This window comes from Phyllobates terribilis, unplaced genomic scaffold, assembly GCF_046119375.1.
Source record: "Phyllobates terribilis strain yellow unplaced genomic scaffold, ASM4611937v1 Scaffold_3__8_contigs__length_932513732, whole genome shotgun sequence".
NCBI lineage: Eukaryota > Metazoa > Chordata > Amphibia > Anura > Dendrobatidae > Phyllobates > Phyllobates terribilis.
In genome coordinates, this window is record NW_027362763.1 from 862,052,488 (window position 1) to 862,070,429 (window position 17,942).

Below are 17,942 nucleotides of genomic sequence, written 5' to 3' on the forward strand. Positions count from 1 at the left end.
AAAAAAGCGTCTTTTAGTGTGTGAAAGCTGTCAATCATAAAAATCCGATATGATTCTGGTATCGCTGTAATCGCACCGACCCGAAGAATAAAGTCGTCTAATCACTTACATCACACGAGGAACGGCGTAAAAAAATAAACTCTAGGGTTAGGGTTGTATTAAGGTTGGGGTTAGGGTTGTGCTAGGATTAGGGTTGGGCTAGGGTTATGGTTGGGGTTGTATTAGGGTTGGGGTTGGGCTAGGGTTAGGCTAGGGTTAGGATTGGGGTTAGGGTTGGGATTTTTTCAAAAGTAAAGAAGAAAAAAATGATAACGATATGGCGACCAGTGTTGAGCGCAAGTGCTCGCTACTTGAATTTGCATCGGGTGTTCGAGTGACATGCTCGAGTCTCTGCCCCATATGCTTCGCAGCCAAAAAAAAACGTTGCTGAGATCGCCTGCCATGCATGAGCGATCCCCACATGTTTTTTTTTGGGTGTCTAACAACCGTGAAACATGCGGGGCGGGGACTCGAACATGTCACTCGAGCACCTGTGATACATGGTGCATACCCGAGTATCTGATGCAAACTCAAGTAGCGAGCACTTGCGCTCAAGACTAATGACAACTTATTCAATATGATGACCTAATGTTATCAAATTCTGTCGTACCTCTGGGCTCAAAATGTACACTATACCCCTATGAAATCCTTGAGGTCTAGTTTCCAAAATGTAGTCAGTTGTGGGGAGTTTCCACTATTTAGGCACATCAGGGGCTCCCGAAATGCGACATGGCGTCCACTCTTGATTCCAGGCAATTTTGCGTACAAAAAGTCACACAGTGCTACTTCCCTTCTGAGCATTGCCGTGCGCCAAAACAGTGTTTTTTCCCCATGTATGGGGTATCTTCGTGCTCAGGGGAAAATGCACAACAAATTTTGGGGTCCATTTTTTCCTGTTACCCCTGCAAAAATAAAAAAATTGGGGTCTAAAGTAACATTTTTTTGAAAAAAGTTAAATGTTCACTTTTTTCTTCCCCATTCCAAAAATTCCTGTAAAGTGCTTCTTGAATGTGATTTTGAGCACCTTGAGGGGTGCAGTTTTTAGAATGGTGTCACTTTTGGGTATTTTCTGCCATAAAGGCCCCTCAAAGTCACTTCAAATGTGATGTGGTCCCTAAAAAAATGGTTTTGTAAATTTTGTTGGAAAAGTGAGAAATTGCTAATCAACTTTTAACTATTATAGCTCTCTAATAAAAAAAAATTCTAGTTCCAAAATTGTGCTGATGTGTAGTAGACATGTGGGAAATGTTATTTATTAACTATTTTGTGTGACATATCTCTCTGATTTAAGGGTATAAAAATTCAAATTTTGAAAATTGTGAAATTTTCAAAATTGTCACCAAATTTCCAATTTTTTCACAAATAAACGCAAGTGATATCGAAGAAATTTTACCACTAACAAGAAGTACAATATGTCACGAAAAAACAATCTCAGAATCAGCGGGATAAGTTGAAGTGTTCCAGAGTTATTCCTTCATAAAGTGACAGTGGTCAGATTTGTAAAAATTGGCCTGGTCATTAACGTGCAAACCACCTTCGGGGGTAAAGGGGTTAAAGGCAATCTGTCACCTCAGAAAACACTATTTACTATTGTCAACGGCTCATATATCACATGTTGAATGAAAGCAAAGATGCTTAAGCAAAATGGCACGTAGTATAAGATATGATGGTGTGAGTACAGTCCGCGCTCCTCTGTGTCAGATGATGATACCAATGAATAAGGTTACATCTTTTATCTTTTAAAATACAACGCGTTCCATGGACGTCCTGTCCACTTCATCAGGTAAAAAGCCTATCACAAAACTATGGCTCTGTCTCTATATATACACCTCAAATGAAAAAAATGGACGTCAAACAGACTTGGCTCCTCCTAGCGGCAGTTACATTTGAAAAAAAGCAAAAAAAACGAGGAGAGGGGGAAAAAGAAAAAAAAATGAGGGGGGAAAAAAAGGAGAGGGGGGAAAAAAAAAGAAAACAGGACTATGTTTATATTGTTGTTATCAAACATCAGAGTTATTACATATTTGTTATCAATATCGAGTGCGATTATTAAGCAACCCCGTATACTATTTCTTTGTTTGTGAGTATACACCTTAATAAAAATTACTCATTCTGACTGGGATTGAACCGGTTGGGATTAGAACCTGTTAACCATTATTCTTTCTCTAGTTAAAGGGTTGTATGGACACAGACCGCTGGGATATCAAACCACATGCCCTGTTGTGTGTGTAAAATGCCTTCTAAGAACCTATATTCTTCTTACAAGATAAAAAATTATTACATACAAGATTGGCAAACCCTTATAAAAATTGTGTGAAATAATTAGATGCATACAACAAAACAATAGTTAAAATGGATTAATAATGAATTTTGGAAAAACCTACTGTCATTTTTTGATAATGAAAATAAAATAGCTAGGGAACATCCTTTGCTCAAACTCCTGTTAATCTTTTCATTAAATCATGAGCTCATCTATAAAAAATTGAAACCTATATGCAAAAAATATATATATAAAAAGTGTTGCATCTCTATAAGGTGAACACTTGCTATATGCAATACCGTATACTGCCACTAGATGGTACTCTTTTCAGTTTCCTATTCACCACTATATAGCACAGCGTGGTTCAGAAAATCAATCAATCTGATTTTACGTGAACACTTCCGTGATCTCGTTAAGACCCTGTGGCTTCAGAGTGTTCAATTTATATATCCAGTAAACCTCTTTACGGTTTAAGGATTGGGCTCTGTTAGTGTTCTCGATAGAGACATGCTCAATAGGTGATATCTTTAAACTCCCAAAGTCTTTTCCGTGGTGTGTAAGCATGTGTCTAGATAGACCATGTTTAAGAAAGCCAATGGTCACATTGTGTCTATGAGAATTTAACCTTTTATGCAGGGGCTGAGTGGTCCTGCCAACATAATGTTTCGGGCAACTACACTCACTAACATAAATGACAAAATCAGTTTCACAGGTCATGTGGCTTGTGATTTTAAAATTCTCTCCAGTGGCCACTGAAGTGAAACTGTCGATATTATGTGTTATAGATTTACAACACATGCATCTCCTTCTTCCGCATTTGGTGATATTCTTTTTGACCTTATTGTCATTATTTCCAGAATAAACATGGGGACTGCGCAGTTTACTGGGGGCTAGAATGTTCCTTAACGTAGGGGCTCTTCTGAAGATAAGGGACGGGTTTTTAGGTAAGATCTGCAGTAAAATTGGATCATTCTTAAGGATATACCAGTTTTTCTGTAAAAAGTCTCTGATTTCATTTTGTTGGTGGTTGTAAGTTGTGATGAACTTTAAGTCATGTTCAAAAGCCTCATTGTCTTTTTTTAGCAGTGCCTGTAAGAAGAGAGTTCTCATTGCTGTTCTCTTTGACACTCAAAAGTGATTTATGTACCAAACCTCTTGGATATTTTTGTTTTAAAAACCGCTGTTTCAGAATGTTAGATTGTTCTTTAAAATCTGTTTTCGTAGTGCAATTTCTTCTGATTCTCTGGAACTGATTGTGAGGAATATTATTAAGCTATTTTCTATAATGACCACTGCTATAGTGGATATAACTATTAGCATCCACCTCCTTGAAGAAGGTCTTAGTATAAATTTGTTCATCTTTTACAAACAGAGTTAGTTCCGAAAAGTTAATTTTCTCTTCGTTGATATCTGAATTAAAAGTTATGCCCCAATTGTTGGTGTTGAAAAATCTGATAAAAGATATAGGGTCAACGATGTCCCTATCGATAATAAAAAAATAGGTCATCAATATATCGTTTATCATGGAGTATTTTAATCACCGTCTGACTTCCAGAGAAAGACTTATTACACAGGCAATAGGAGTCACCACTAGAGATGAGCGTTGTTCTACTCGAACTGTTCGCCAATCTCAGATTCGAGCTGTTTTGGGCGGTGTTCGAGCCGTTCGGCGAACACGAACAATTTGAGAAAAATTCGGCTGTTCGAGGTTATGTTTGATAACTGTTCGTGCACCAAAATCATAACTGGATTTTTTCTCAGTAATGATGAAAATTAATGTTAATACGCAGTTTGAGTGTACAGCGGGGTGGGGGGAGGGGCAGGGGATGGATCTCTGCAGGAACAATGAAGATCTCCATTTTTTTTTTCTCTTTCCCGCATTTACAGTGGGGAGGTGCAATCTGTCAGCCTATCAGCAGCGCACACATGGAGCGAAGTGCTTTTTTTCACACAAGCAAGGGCATGTGTCATTGGCAGTGTATGTCACATGTCCTTGCCCTATAAGACCAAGCCATTTTCCCCGTCGCCACCATTTTCTCACTGCTGCAGCTGCGTGTTAGACGGCACCGCTGTTGCTGTGTGCGCTATACCTTGTTAATTTCAAGCCAATTTTCGCACAAATCTACAGATAGCTTGGGAGTAGGGAATAGTTGTGATTGCAGTCCTTTTAAGGACTAGGTTACAGCATTTCCTACGACTTTTATCAGGCAGGTTTGTGCTCTTAAATAGATAGATTGTGGGAGTAAAGACTAATTGTAATTGGAGTCCTTTTCAGGACTAGGTTACATCAGTTCCTATCAGTTTTTGCCAGGCAGGTCTGTGCCAGTGCTGTGCAAGTTTTTTTCACAGCATTTGGCTGAATCTAGCAAAGCTAATCCTTTTTGGCCTATTGCAGAGTGTGTTAGTCAGTGGAGTAGCCTATCTGTGTTGCAAGATATACCACCTGTGTATAGAATACCAATTTTTTTACTGCACCTAGTGAAGTAAAATCTTTTGGGCATAGCATCATTCTATTAGTCCATCTATACTGACCTCCATCAGGTTGCAAATTGAATATAATTTTTTTCTGCATCTAGCTCTGAAAAAATATTGGGCTTCTAGCAGTGTGTGGGACTTGTTGTATTAGTCCATCTATACTGACCTCCATCAGGTTGCAAACTGCATATATTTTTTTCTTCATCTACCTCTGAAAAAATATTGGGCTTCTAGCTGTGTGTGGGACTTGTTCTATTAATCCATCTATACAGACCTCCATCAGGTTGCAAACTGAATATATTTTTTTCTGCATCTACCTCTGAAAAAATATTGGGCTTCTAGCTGTGTGTGGGACTTGTTGTATTAGTCCATCTATACTGACCTCCATCAGGTTGCAAACTGAATATATTTTTTTCTGCATCTACCTCTGAAAAAATATTGGGCTTCTAGCTGTGTGTGGGACTTGTTCTATTAATCCATCTATACAGACCTCCATCAGGTTGCAAACTGAATATATTTTTTTCTGCATCTACCTCTGAAAAAATATTGGGCTTCTAGCTGTGTGTGGGACTTGTTCTATTAATCCATCTATACAGACCTCCATCAGGTTGCAAACTGAATATATTTTTTTCTGCATCTACCTCTGAAAAAATATTGGGCTTCTAGCTGTGTGTGGGACTTGTTGTATTAGTCCATCTATACTGACCTCCATCAGGTTGCAAACTGAATATATTTTTTTCTGTATCTACCTCTGAAAAAATATTGGGCTTCTAGCTGTGTGTGGGACTTGTTCTATTAATCCATCTATACAGACCTCCATCAGGTTGCAAACTGAATATATTTTTTTCTGCATCTACCTCTGAAAAAATATTGGGCTTCTAGCTGTGTGTGGGACTTGTTGTATTAGTCCATCTATACTGACCTCCATCAGGTTGCAAACTGAATATATTTTTTTCTGCATCTACCTCTGAAAAAATATTGGGCTTCTAGCTGTGTGTGGGACTTGTTCTATTAATCCATCTATACAGACCTCCATCAGGTTGCAAACTGAATATATTTTTTTCTGCATCTAGCTCTGAAAAAATATTTGGCCTTCTAGCAGTGTGTGGGACTTTCTCTATTAGTCCATCTATACTGACCTCCATCAGGTTGCAAATTGAATATAATTTTTTTCTGCATCTAACCCAGCCAATAGTTTTGGCCTAATACCACAGTTTGGCCACTCAGCTCTGCTCGGTTCCCATCCATTGTTTTTTTGTGCAAACAACTCCAGAGTTGTTAATTAGTTAACCACCAAAATGAGTGGAAAAAGGCCTGCTGCTGGTGGAAAGGGGAATAGGCGTGTTGGGAAGGGGAAAAAAGGTTGTGTCCGTGGGGTAGGTGTTAAAGCAACAGTAACATCTGCAGAAGAAAGACCATCTAAAATGTCTACTTCTTTTAGCGGACAATGTGATAAGATCCCTTTCTTACGGCCACGCCAATCGCTACAAATTCCAGATGAGGCACAAAAACAGCAGGTGCTTCAACGGATATCAAGTGTTCCTTTAAGTGGGCTCTCCTCCACATCAACTTCAACATCACAAATACTCCAGTCCTCAAAGGTGTCACCCCAATCGCACTTGCTTCCTCACAGCTCCCAAATCTCCAGCTGCCCGTCTGAGTATGAGGTAGAACAGATGGTTGAGTCTGCAGAGCTGTTTACTCATACTATAGCCTGGGAATCAGAGGTCGACTCCAGCGCTTCTGTGAATCCAGACGAGAAAATGATCTGCACTGATGCCCAGAATCTTTATGAGTCGGATCCAGGACCAGACGCAGAAGGTTCTGACCATAATGTAGACCCTCATTCCCAAACTGTAACTCCTGTTGGTGGAGACAATGAGGAAGACGATGATAAGACTCAAATACCTGATTGGAGCGACAACTTTAGTTTTTTGTCAGGGCAGGAACAGGTTGGCTCTGAGGACGACGGGTGTGATAACGCACAGGGTGATGATGATGAGGTTGGAGATCCCACTTACTGTCAACCCACAGTCAGCCAAGAGATGAGGTCAGCAGAGGAGGTGGAGGAAGATGCTAGTGACGACAAGATCAGGTTGCGCCTTCCTGGACAGAGACGTAGTACTGGAAGCACGTCAACAACTGCATCCTCAAACACAACTCTGCCTCTCACCACAAGTCGTGGTGGCTCTTCAGGTCGCATGGGTGCTAAGCCTTGCATAGCCTGGGCATTTTTTCAGATCGATAAAGATGACCCAACTCGTGTTATCTGTAACATTTGTCAGCAAAAGCTAAGTAGAGGCCAAAAAATACATAGTTTGAGTACTTCATGCATGAACCGGCACATGGACATGAAGCATAAGTTGCAGTGGGAAGCTCAGTGTGCTACAATGCGGCCTAGCCGGCCGGGCCAACCACCGTCTGCCATATCTTGTGCATCCGCGGCCTCTTCATCCTCTGTGACTGGGGGGACAGCAGTCACACCTGTTTTGGGGCGCAGACCTGCCACCTCTTTACCCGCAACAGCCAGCGTGATTGGCAGGTCATCATTTTCTTTGGAGGTGGTAACACCAGCTGGTGTTGAGCGCTGTCCGACATCGATAGCACCACCTTTGGATCAAGGCAACCTAACATGTCCGCCTGCATCTTCCTCACAGACCGGCAGTTTGCCGGGGACACCCTTATCAACCCCGTCTAAGCACAATAGCCAGCCCTCGGTCCCTCAGATGTGGACAAGTAAAAGACCATTTCCTCCTAGCCATGAGAAAGCTAAGAGGTTGAATTTCACCATCTGCAAGTTCTTGGCTACAGAAATGCTGCCTTTCTGCCTGGTGGACACAGAGGATTTTCGAGACCTTATGTCCGTCGCAGTGTCCCAGTACCAGATGCCCAGTCGGCACTACTTCTCAAAGAAAGGTGTGCCTGCGCTCCACCAGCATGTCGCACACAACATCACCGCTTCTTTGAGAAACTCTGTGTGTGACAGGGTGCATTTCACCACAGACACTTGGACGAGTAGGCATGGACAGGGGCGTTACATGTCGCTGACTGGGCACTGGGTAACTATGGTGACAGCAGGACAAGGGGCTGCTGTCCAAGTCTTGCCGTCCCCACGAGTTGTGCGTCAATCCTCTTTATGTCAAAGTTCCTCCACTGCTTCTGCCTCCTCAACCTCCTCTCGGTCTTCCACCTGTACCCAAAGCCTGTCTGGTCATGCCACAAGCTTTCTAACTGCGCAGAAGGGATCCTGCACACCTCCTTACTATGCTGGCAGTAGGGCTCAACGTCATCAGGCGGTTTTTACATTGAAATGTCTGGGAAATGTGAGTCACACAGCTGAGGAGTTGTGGTCAGCTCTGGAGAACCAATTTCATGAATGGTTGTCTCCACTGGACCTGAAACCAGGGAAGGCCGTGTGCGACAATGCTGCAAACCTGGGTGCGGCCCTTCGCCGGGGCAATGTCACACACGTGCCTTGTATGGCTCACGTGTTGAACCTGGTTGTCCAGCAATTTTTAGCCCACTATCCCAGACTAGATGGCCTTCTGCAGAGGGCACGGTCGCTGTGTGCTCACTTTCGCCGTTCGCATCCCGCAGCTCAGCGACTTACATCTCTACAGAAGTCGTTGGGCCTGCCACTTCACCGGCTAAAATGCGATGTGCCTACCCGGTGGAATTCAACTCTGCACATGTTGCAGCGACTGTGGCAGCACCGACAAGCCCTGGTGCAATACGTTCTGACGTATAGCCTGGGCCAACGAGATCCAGAGGTGGGGCAAATCACGCTGGAGGAGTGGTCTCAGATCAGGGACCTATGCACCCTTCTGCACAGTTTTGAAATGGCGACGAAGATGTTTAGTGCTGACGATGCCATTATCAGCATGACTATTCCGGTGATTTACATGCTGGAGCACATGTTAAACAGAATTCGGAGTCAGGTGGTGGCACAAGAGGAGGTGGAGGAAGTAGAGGAGGAGGAGTTGTATGCGGAAGGGCTAACATCTGCAAGGTCCAGACGGTCGGCAGCACCAAGGCGGCAGGCATGTGAGGGTGGGGGAGATGGTTTCACCAGGGCGCATGGTAGCAGCCAAACTAGTGAGGAAGGTGCAGGAGCCCAGGAAGAAGTGGAGGACGAACTGATGGAAGACTCATCAGATGAGGGAGACCTTGATCACATTTCTGTTGTGCGAGGTTGGGGGGAGAGGACAGAGGAAGGAAGCATGATTGTTACCTCGCCACCAACACAACAGGGACTTGGTGCTCCTGGATGCGCAACACACATGAGTGCCTTCTTGCTGCACTACCTGCAACATGACCCTCGAATTGTGAGAATTAGAAATAATCCTGACTACTGGGTTGCCACACTGTTAGATCCCCGGTACAAAAGTAAATTTGCAGAAATTATTCCTGCCATAGAAAGGGATGCACGCATGCAGGAGTATCAGCAGAATCTTACATGTGCTTTTCCACAAAATACCAGTGGTGCACGTAGTGAATCTCACAGTTCCAACTTGCCAACCGTGGGACCGTCAAGTGTTCAGCACTCAAACCGTAACAGAACCACAGTATCTGCTGGTAACATCAATTTTGCGGAATCATTTCACCACTTTTTTAGCCCATCCTTTGCAAGGCCACAGGAGACAAGAAGTCTGACACATAGTCAACGCCTAGAGACGATGGTACAGGAGTATCTCCAAGTAAACATTGAAGCCACGACTGTGTCACTGGACCCTTGCTCTTTTTGGGCTTCCAATCTGGATAAATGGCCAGAGCTAGCCACTTACGCCTTGGAGATCTTGTCATGCCCCACAGCCAGTGTTCTGTCTGAACGTGTGTTCAGCGCTGCTGGTGGTGTGCTGACAGATAAGCGCACGCAGCTCTCCACTGATAATGTAGACAGACTCACGTTCATAAAGATGAACAAATCATGGATCCGAAACGACTTTTCTACCCCTGTGTCATCCTGGGGAGAGTAAAAGCTTGATGATTGGTTAAAATCACCCTACCAACCGTTTTAAGCTTTCAAATTACTAATCATGTTTATCTGTATCTTGGCTGGAAAATAATTTGGGCTTTGTAGCAGTGTGCAGCACTGATTCTATTAGGCCATCTATAATAAGCTCCACCAGATTTAAAATTACTAATCATGTTTATCTGTATCTTGACTGGAAAATAATTTGGGCTTTGTAGCAGTGTGCAGTACTGATCCTATTAGGCCATCTATACTAAAGCTTCACCAGATTTAAAATTAATAATAATTTTTAGCTGCATCTAGCCCGGAAAATAATTTTGGGGCTCCGAGATGCGCAAGACACATAAGTGCCTTCTTGCTGCACTACCTGCAGCATGACCCTCATATTGTCAGAATTCGAAGTAATCATGACTACTGGGTTGCCACACTCTTAGATCCCCCAAACTTTCGATCAACCTTTTCATTTTAATAAAGACCAAAAAAATGGTCATTTTTGAAATTATAAGCATTAGCAGGTTGTTAGAAACTGAAATCAAACAGTTTTCAACTCAAAACTTTATTCTAGGTGATGTTACATTTTCACATAGGACCCCTTGTTCGAAAGGAGCTTCTGAACTCTCTCATCCATTGAATTTGTCAGGTTTTGGATGGTTTCTGCTTCAATTGTTTTGCATGAGGACAGAATACCCTCCCAGAGCTGTTGCTTAGATGTGAACTGCCTCCCGCCATCATAGACACTCCTTTTAATGATGCTCCAAAGGTTCTGAATGGGGTAGAGGTCAGGGGAGCATGGGGGTCACACCATAAGTTTGTCCCCTTTTATGCCCATATCAGCCAGAGATGCAGATGTTTTATGTGCAGCATGAGATGGTGCATTATCATGCAGAAAAATGATCTTGCTGTGAAATACACGGTTCTTCTTCTTGAACCATGGCAGGAAGTGCTGTTTGAGAAAATCCACATACATTATGGAGTTCATCTTTAGCGCCTTCAGGGATCCTAAAGGGGCCGACAATCTCTCTCCCCATGATTCCAGCCCAAAACATTACTCCACCTCCTCTTTGTTGGCGCTGTAGCCGTGTTTGCGTGGGGTGTCCATCAACCAGCCATCCTCCACTCCATCCATCTGGACCATCGAGCGCTGCACGGCACTCATCCGTGAACAAAACAGTTTTGAAATCAGTCTTCATGTAATGTTTGGCCCACTGGAGCCGTTTCTGCTTGTGTGAAGTGGATAGAGGAGGTCGACAGGATGGCGTATGCACAGCTGCAAACCTCTGAAGGACCCTGCATCTTGTTGTTCGGGGGACGTTGGAGGCACAAGCAGCTTCAAAAACTTGTCTGCTGCTATGACAAGGCTTTTTTGCCGCTGCTCTTTCAACCTGACGTAATTGCCTGTAGGAAAGAGTCCTCAATTTGCCCTTATCAGCACGCACACGTGTGTACTGTGAATCAGCTACATACTTCTTGATTGCCAAGACACTTCATCCTGATCATCGCACAATGTTGATTGTAGTCATGCCTTGACCTAAACACTCCACAATTTGTTGCTTCTCAGCAGCCGACACATCCTTTTTCTTTCCCATTTTGGCAGAAAATGTAGGCTGCTTAATAATGTGAGACAGCCTTCTTAAGTAGTCTTGCCTTTCATTGGACACACCTGCCAAACTAATTAGCACAGGTGTCTGCAATTGCTTACAGTGATATAAAGAGCCCTGACACACATCACCATCAATGAGTTTAACTGACAAACAAACAAATTCTTCCCTTATCACTCCTAAACACTTTTTGCATAATAATTTGGAACACAGTGCACATGTGCTTTTCCACAAAACACCAGTGGTTCACGTAGTGAATCTTACAGTTCTAACTTGCCAACCGTGGTCTGTATGGAGTTGTTCAATAAAGGGCCCAAAATTAAGATAACATAGATGGGAGAGGTCTCTATGAATAGGAATTCCTAAGTATTTGATACCCTGTGAGGGCCAGGCAAAGGGAAAGTTGGACTGGATGGAATCCTATATGGATTTGGGGAGGGAGACATCGAGGGCCTCAGACTTCGCTGCATTGATTTTAAAATTTGACCATGTAACAAAGTGATCTATTTCAGCCATAACAGCATGGATGGATATATGTGATTGAGTGATATATACTAGGACATCATCAGCAAATAGAGAGCACTTGTACTCGGTGCCTCCCACCTCAATCCACCTAATATTGGGGTTATGGCGAATTGATGAGAGCAGGTGCTCCGTCACTAGGATGTATAAGAGAGGGGACAGAGAACATCCCTGCCTTGTCCCATTGGTGATTGTGAAAGGTGATGAAAATGTTCTGACGCGCCCCCTGGGCCTTGGGACACCCGGAGCCGGACCCTTTTTGGTGGATGCTGGTGGTTGTAGTCTCCGTGGCGGCAACCCGGTTCCGTGGCTCAGGGCGGTCAAACCAGTGGCGGAACTATTTATGTGGTTTTGATGTTTAAATGTCCGACTACGCCACCCGTGGATTGCGGTCAGAGTGAACCGCCGCTCCAGGGCAGACCGCTGAGGCTGGTGTTGTGGGTGCAGCAGAGCGTAGCATAACTCCCCACGGGAGGAGTATAGCCTCAGGGCAGTGTATGCGGAGGATGGGGGTGATGGTGCAGGGCAGCAGCAGTAACGACACGGAGTCAGTGATGCAGTCCAGGGCCTTTACTCACAGTTCTTATTATCTAGACCACGTCTGCAGGTAACGGCTGCCCACGTCGTACTGTGCTCACCAGGTGAGGGGCTCAGACAACTCCCAGATAACTTTGGAGTGCTTCACAGGACCCCCTTTGTGTGTCCTTTGTCTGGCCTTTCTTACCAACCCTTCTGTCCGGCTGCCTCGGGCCTCCTCTTGGTAAACTTGGCGCCAGTTTCCCTGACCCTATGTGGTGCCTTCCTAGCGGGTGTAGCGAGGGACTGCGCCACATAAAATCTCACAGCCTCCTGTTTCTAGCTGAGGGTCGTTTCCTGCCTCCACTAGTTTTGGGGAACGGTCTCCCCCTTTGGCCTGACCCCTCCACGCAGGTGGATTCGGGCGTGCGGTGGCGACTCGCCCGTCCGCACCCCTGGGATCCCTTCATTCCTCGTTCCTGGAGCCTTCTCCACTCCTCTTCCTTCCTTCTCCCTCTTCCAGGCCTGGGCCTCTGTTACTAGGCCCGCCTCCGGAGCAGAGCTCATGCAGAGCCCCTGCTCCCTGCCACTTCTGCTCAGACTTCTCTGCACTGAACTAAGATGGTGCCGACCTTTTATACTCCCTTCTCAATGCACCCAGAAACTGCTTCCTCCCTGCTCCTGCACTACAGGGTTCCCCTTCCTCAGTGTTCCCTCCCCCCACTCCAGCCAGGGACAGGGACTGTCGTGCCCATCTCAGGGGCATATTGGTCGCCCTGCCCCACGGCAATGTGGTGTAATGCATGCAGGTGTCGGGTCCTGATCCACACTACATCCTTACCTGAGAGTGAGATATCACACCTCTGGGTGAGGTGCAATACCTCTGTAGCAACCGAGCCCTCAGGGTGCTACAGTTCCATTTATCTTCAGCCTAGGTGACGTATTGCGATACAGGGCCGTGATTTTGGCTATAAAAGGGTCCCCTAGACCCCTACCCCAAGCTTTTTAAGAGAATCATATATGGCGTGCCAGGAGACTCTATGGAATGCTTTCTCAGCATCCAACGAGAGTATCTAATTACAAATTTTTAACTTCATCTAGCCCAGGAAATACTTTGTGCCTAGTAGCAGGGTCTGCTAGTCAGCGGATTATCCCGGCTGTTAAGCAAGCTACACCACCTGTAGTTTGGACACTTCATTTTTTCAAAGGAAATGCTTCGGGACCACGGGATACTCAGTGAAGAGCATCAAGAGGCACCCCAAGGCATAGGGGCTCGGACTGGCAGTAGGATGCCTTGCGGTGGACAGCCGAGCTCGATCCTTATAAAAGCTTTTTAACTGCAGCAGCTTTAGTGGACGCTACTGGAGCTGGAATTACGCGGCTGCTGGCATGAGACTTGCCCTCCAATAGATCCTTGTAAATGGATTTAAAGTGTATTTATTCAAATTAGAGAGACAATTTAAATTAAAAAGCTTAGAGCTGCCTCCACCACAGGGGGGCTCGCTCGACCCACCAGCGGACAGGCACCAGTATTGGGAGAGGGGGGCTGGCCGTCAGGGTTCACCGCGGCTCTGGCACAAACCGGGCGACACGGAGGTGGCACGGGCAGGAGCGGACTGAACGTGTCGGCTTCTCACTTTTTGGATTTTAGAAGGGCATGACATGCCTATATCTGTGTCTCCCCCTCCTTTTACTCCTCCACCTCTTTTCTTTTCGCATGACTATATGTACTTGTCACTTTTCCATGTGTTAGTTGTGTCTTCTGAGCAGTTTGTCAGCTTTTGGACACCTTTGAAGGTGTTTTCTATGTGTTTCTATGTGTTTTTGTTTGCCTGCCATTGGTTTTAACGGTGTTCGAAGGTGTTCGACGAACAGTTCGACGAACCGAACCGAACTCGAACACTACGGGGGTGGCTCAACACTAGGGATGATATTCCCCCAGAGAACGTGTCTAGCTTAAATGAAGAGCAAACTGAAACAATGAAAAAAATATTTCATGAACTAGAAGAAGCTCTGAAAGATGAGCTACGTCTGTGAAACTGATTTTGTCATTTATGTTAGTGAGTGTAGTTGCCCGAAACAATATGTTGGCAGGACCACTCAGCCCCTGCATAAAAGGTTAAATTCTCATAGACACAATGTGACCATTGGCTTTCTTAAACATGGTCTATCTAGACACATGCTTACACACCACGGAAAAGACTTTGGGAGTTTAAAGATATCACCTATTGAGCATGTCTCTATCGAGAACACTAACAGAGCCCAATCCTTAAACCGTAAAGAGGTTTACTGGATATATAAATTGAACACTCTGAAGCCACAGGGTCTTAACGAGATCACGGAAGTGTTCACGTAAAATCAGATTGATTTTCTGAACCACGCTGTGCTATATAGTGGTGAATAGGAAACTGAAAAGAGTACCATCTAGTGGCAGTATACGGTATTGCATGTAGCAAGTGTTCACCTTATAGAGATGCAACACTTTTTATATATATATTTTTTGCATATAGGTTTACATTTTTTGTAGATGAGCTCATGATTTAATGAAAAGATTAACAGGAGTTTGATCAATTACAATCACCATAAGAAAAAGAGCAAAGGATGTTCCCTAGCTGTTTTATTTTCATTATCAAAAAATGACAGTAGGTTTTTCCAAAATTCATTATTAATCCATTTTAACTATTGTTTTGTTGTATGCATCTAATTATTTCACACAATTTTTATAAGGGTTTGCCAATCTTGTATGTAATAATTTTTTATCTTGTAAGAAGAATATAGGTTCTTAGAAGGCATTTTACACACACAACAGGGCATGTGGTTTGATATCCCAGCGGTCTGTGTCCATACAACCCTTTAACTAGAGAAAGAATAATGGTTAACAGGTTCTAATCCCAACCGGTTCAATCCCAGTCAGAATGAGTAATTTTTATTAAGGTGTATACTCACAAACAAAGAAATAGTATACGGGGTTGCTTAATAATCGCACTCGATATTGATAACAAATATGTAATAACTCTGATGTTTGATAACAACAATATAAACATAGTCCTGTTTTCTTTTTTTTTTCCCCCTCTCCTTTTTTTCCCCCCTCATTTTTTTTTCTTTTTCCCCCTCTCCTCGTTTTTTTTGCTTTTTTTCAAATGTAACTGCCGCTAGGAGGAGCCAAGTCTGTTTGACGTCCATTTTTTTCATTTGAGGTGTATATATAGAGACAGAGCCATAGTTTTGTGATAGGCTTTTCACCTGATGAAGTGGATAGGACGTCCATGAAACGCGTTGTATTTTAAGCCAGATGTAACCTTATTCATTGGTATCATCATCTGTACACAGAGGAGCGCGGACTGTACTCACACCATCATATCTTATACTACGTGCTTCAAGATTCCCTGCAGATCGGTGTGTCCCTCCAATACGCTGTTTATATGAGTTGTGCATCATCACAACTCAATAAGGTGAGCAGATTTTAATCACATCACGATTGTGTTACCGGGTAACAGCGATATTTGCGCCCCTCTCCCTACTTTTTTTTTAAGCAAAATAGTAAGTATAGAATGTTTTTTTGGTTATTGAAACTTCCTGACAGGCACTATCCTTTGGGGCACCCTGGTTGGTGGTAATTATGGGTGCTATTATGGGTATCTGATCAATGTGAGGTTATATACAATATTTCCCACTGTCTCGGGAAGAACGTTGGCAACTTCTTGTAGAGCTGCATTTTAACTTCACACTTTGGCTTTAAAAGCATAAAAGACTGTTCAGAAGAGTGGCAGTCGGTGTACTTGTATCATTGCATTCAAGAAGATGAGCTTTGATGAATATATGATGATTTTCCTATCATAATGAACTTGTGTTTTCAGCCTTCTTTGTCCTTCCAGCCAAAACTTAAATAATGGACCAAACCAACCAAGAACTACAGATTCTGGGGTAAGATAAACTTTTTAGCATGGTAAATAAAAGATGAAAATAAAGTAATAGATACATATATGATAAATATTGTTAACGCATTTGCGGGGTGAGTTTTCAGTGGCAGGTGTGCAGGGTTTCAGCTGCATTAATTTCATTGTAAAGGGAATCTTGCCAGCAGGTTTTTGCTATGTAATCTGAGGGCAGCAGGAAATGGGGCTGAGAAATTAATTTCAGGGATGTGTCACTTGTCAGGCATAAAATAAATATTTTGCCACCAGGAGATTATCACTGCCTTGTGCCAATTGGTCTGCCACACCCCCTTCTCTGATTATCAGTTTACTGTCAATAGACAATGTACACAGAAAGCTGTGATGTGGGTGGGGATTAGCTTTCTGAGCTCTGCTGCATGCTGTATCTGAAAATTCTGATGGTGTCACAACTGCTGCACCCAGTAATCTAAGTGATACATCGTTGGAGTCAGGGTCTCTTTTCCTACATTATGCTCAGATGCTCATTATGCTCTTAGATGAGGTAGCAAAAACCTGCAGACAGATTCCCTTTAAATTTATATTCACCTATGGTATTGAATCAAAATTTGCAGACATGTGTTTCCAGGTGTTGCCCCTCCTCAGTTCAAAGCAAGAGTTCTATTTTGGCTGTATGAGAGGCCTCTGACTCGGGTCTTAGGGCTAACTCCTTGTGGAGACTTACATGCCTGACATGCCAGGGTAAGGAGGCTTATAGGCCATGCAATGCTCCTCTGGGAAATTAAATATGCAAATTGCCTCTTCAAAGAAGAAGAAGACTTGAACTCTAGGGCCACCTATTTTAAATAGCAATACTAAAGTCAAGATTGACACTTTAACGATCCTTGCCATATGATTGCAAATTGAGATTCTGGTTTGGTAATTTATCCTAAGTCATATGGCAAGGCTTGTTAAAGGGGCTTTTAGGATTGCTACTTCCAATAGGTGCACTAGAGTTCAAATCCTCTTCCTCTATGAATGAGCAATTGGCATATGTTCTGAAAAGACAAGTTGAGCCTCCCTGTCCATCCAGCATGCAGGCTCTAAAATAAGTTGTTCTTGAAGAATGAAAAAAGATGTTGCAGTATGTTATTAACTTGTTTATTCCATGCCTAGTAGACTTGGTTCTGTCCTTAAAAATCATGGAGGTCATACAAAATACTAGACGTAGTAGTTTTTGATGTGGAGTGTATTCATTTCTGCATCAAATAATTTGAGTAAAACTGAAGCTTTTGTAAACCATAGTAGGAAAATGTGCAGAATCATGTACATGTAAACATACTTTTACATACCTGTATGTATGGTTATTAAGAAATTAACTGCAACCCTAATTTAAGTTATCTGTTTATACACAGGAAGGATCTCTTCAACCTTCAAGTGCAATAAATGGTCATCAAAACAGAACACAAAGGTATCATTCTTATTGGTTTATATGTAATATAATGAAGGATATATGCAGAGATGAAACTATAGTCCATTGGGCCCTAGGACAACTTTTGGACCTGGGTTCCCCCTACAAACCCCAGCTTGTTGCTTGGATGCGTGGGCCTCTGTGGCCCTGCTAAGGTCTATAAAGACATGTTCCCCCTTCCTCAAGAAAACAAATATGACCTTCTTACCATGATCAT

General features: G+C 43.4%; 1 protein-coding gene across 4 annotated transcripts in view; it reads left to right on the forward strand.

The window, feature by feature from the left end:
• The window catches only part of LOC141257723 (interferon-induced, double-stranded RNA-activated protein kinase-like), a 153,963-nt gene that overhangs the window by 86,396 nt on the left and 49,625 nt on the right, over positions 1–17,942 (forward strand). For 2 of the 4 annotated variants that reach the window (XM_073672617.1, XM_073672619.1), the window contains 2 exons: positions 16,240–16,306; positions 17,670–17,725. In XM_073672617.1, the coding sequence (XP_073528718.1) occupies positions 16,240–16,306; positions 17,670–17,725 (123 nt within the window). The remainder of the gene's footprint in view (positions 1–16,239; positions 16,307–17,669; positions 17,726–17,942) is intronic. The other 2 variants (XM_073672618.1, XM_073672620.1) reach the window with 1 other exon arrangement.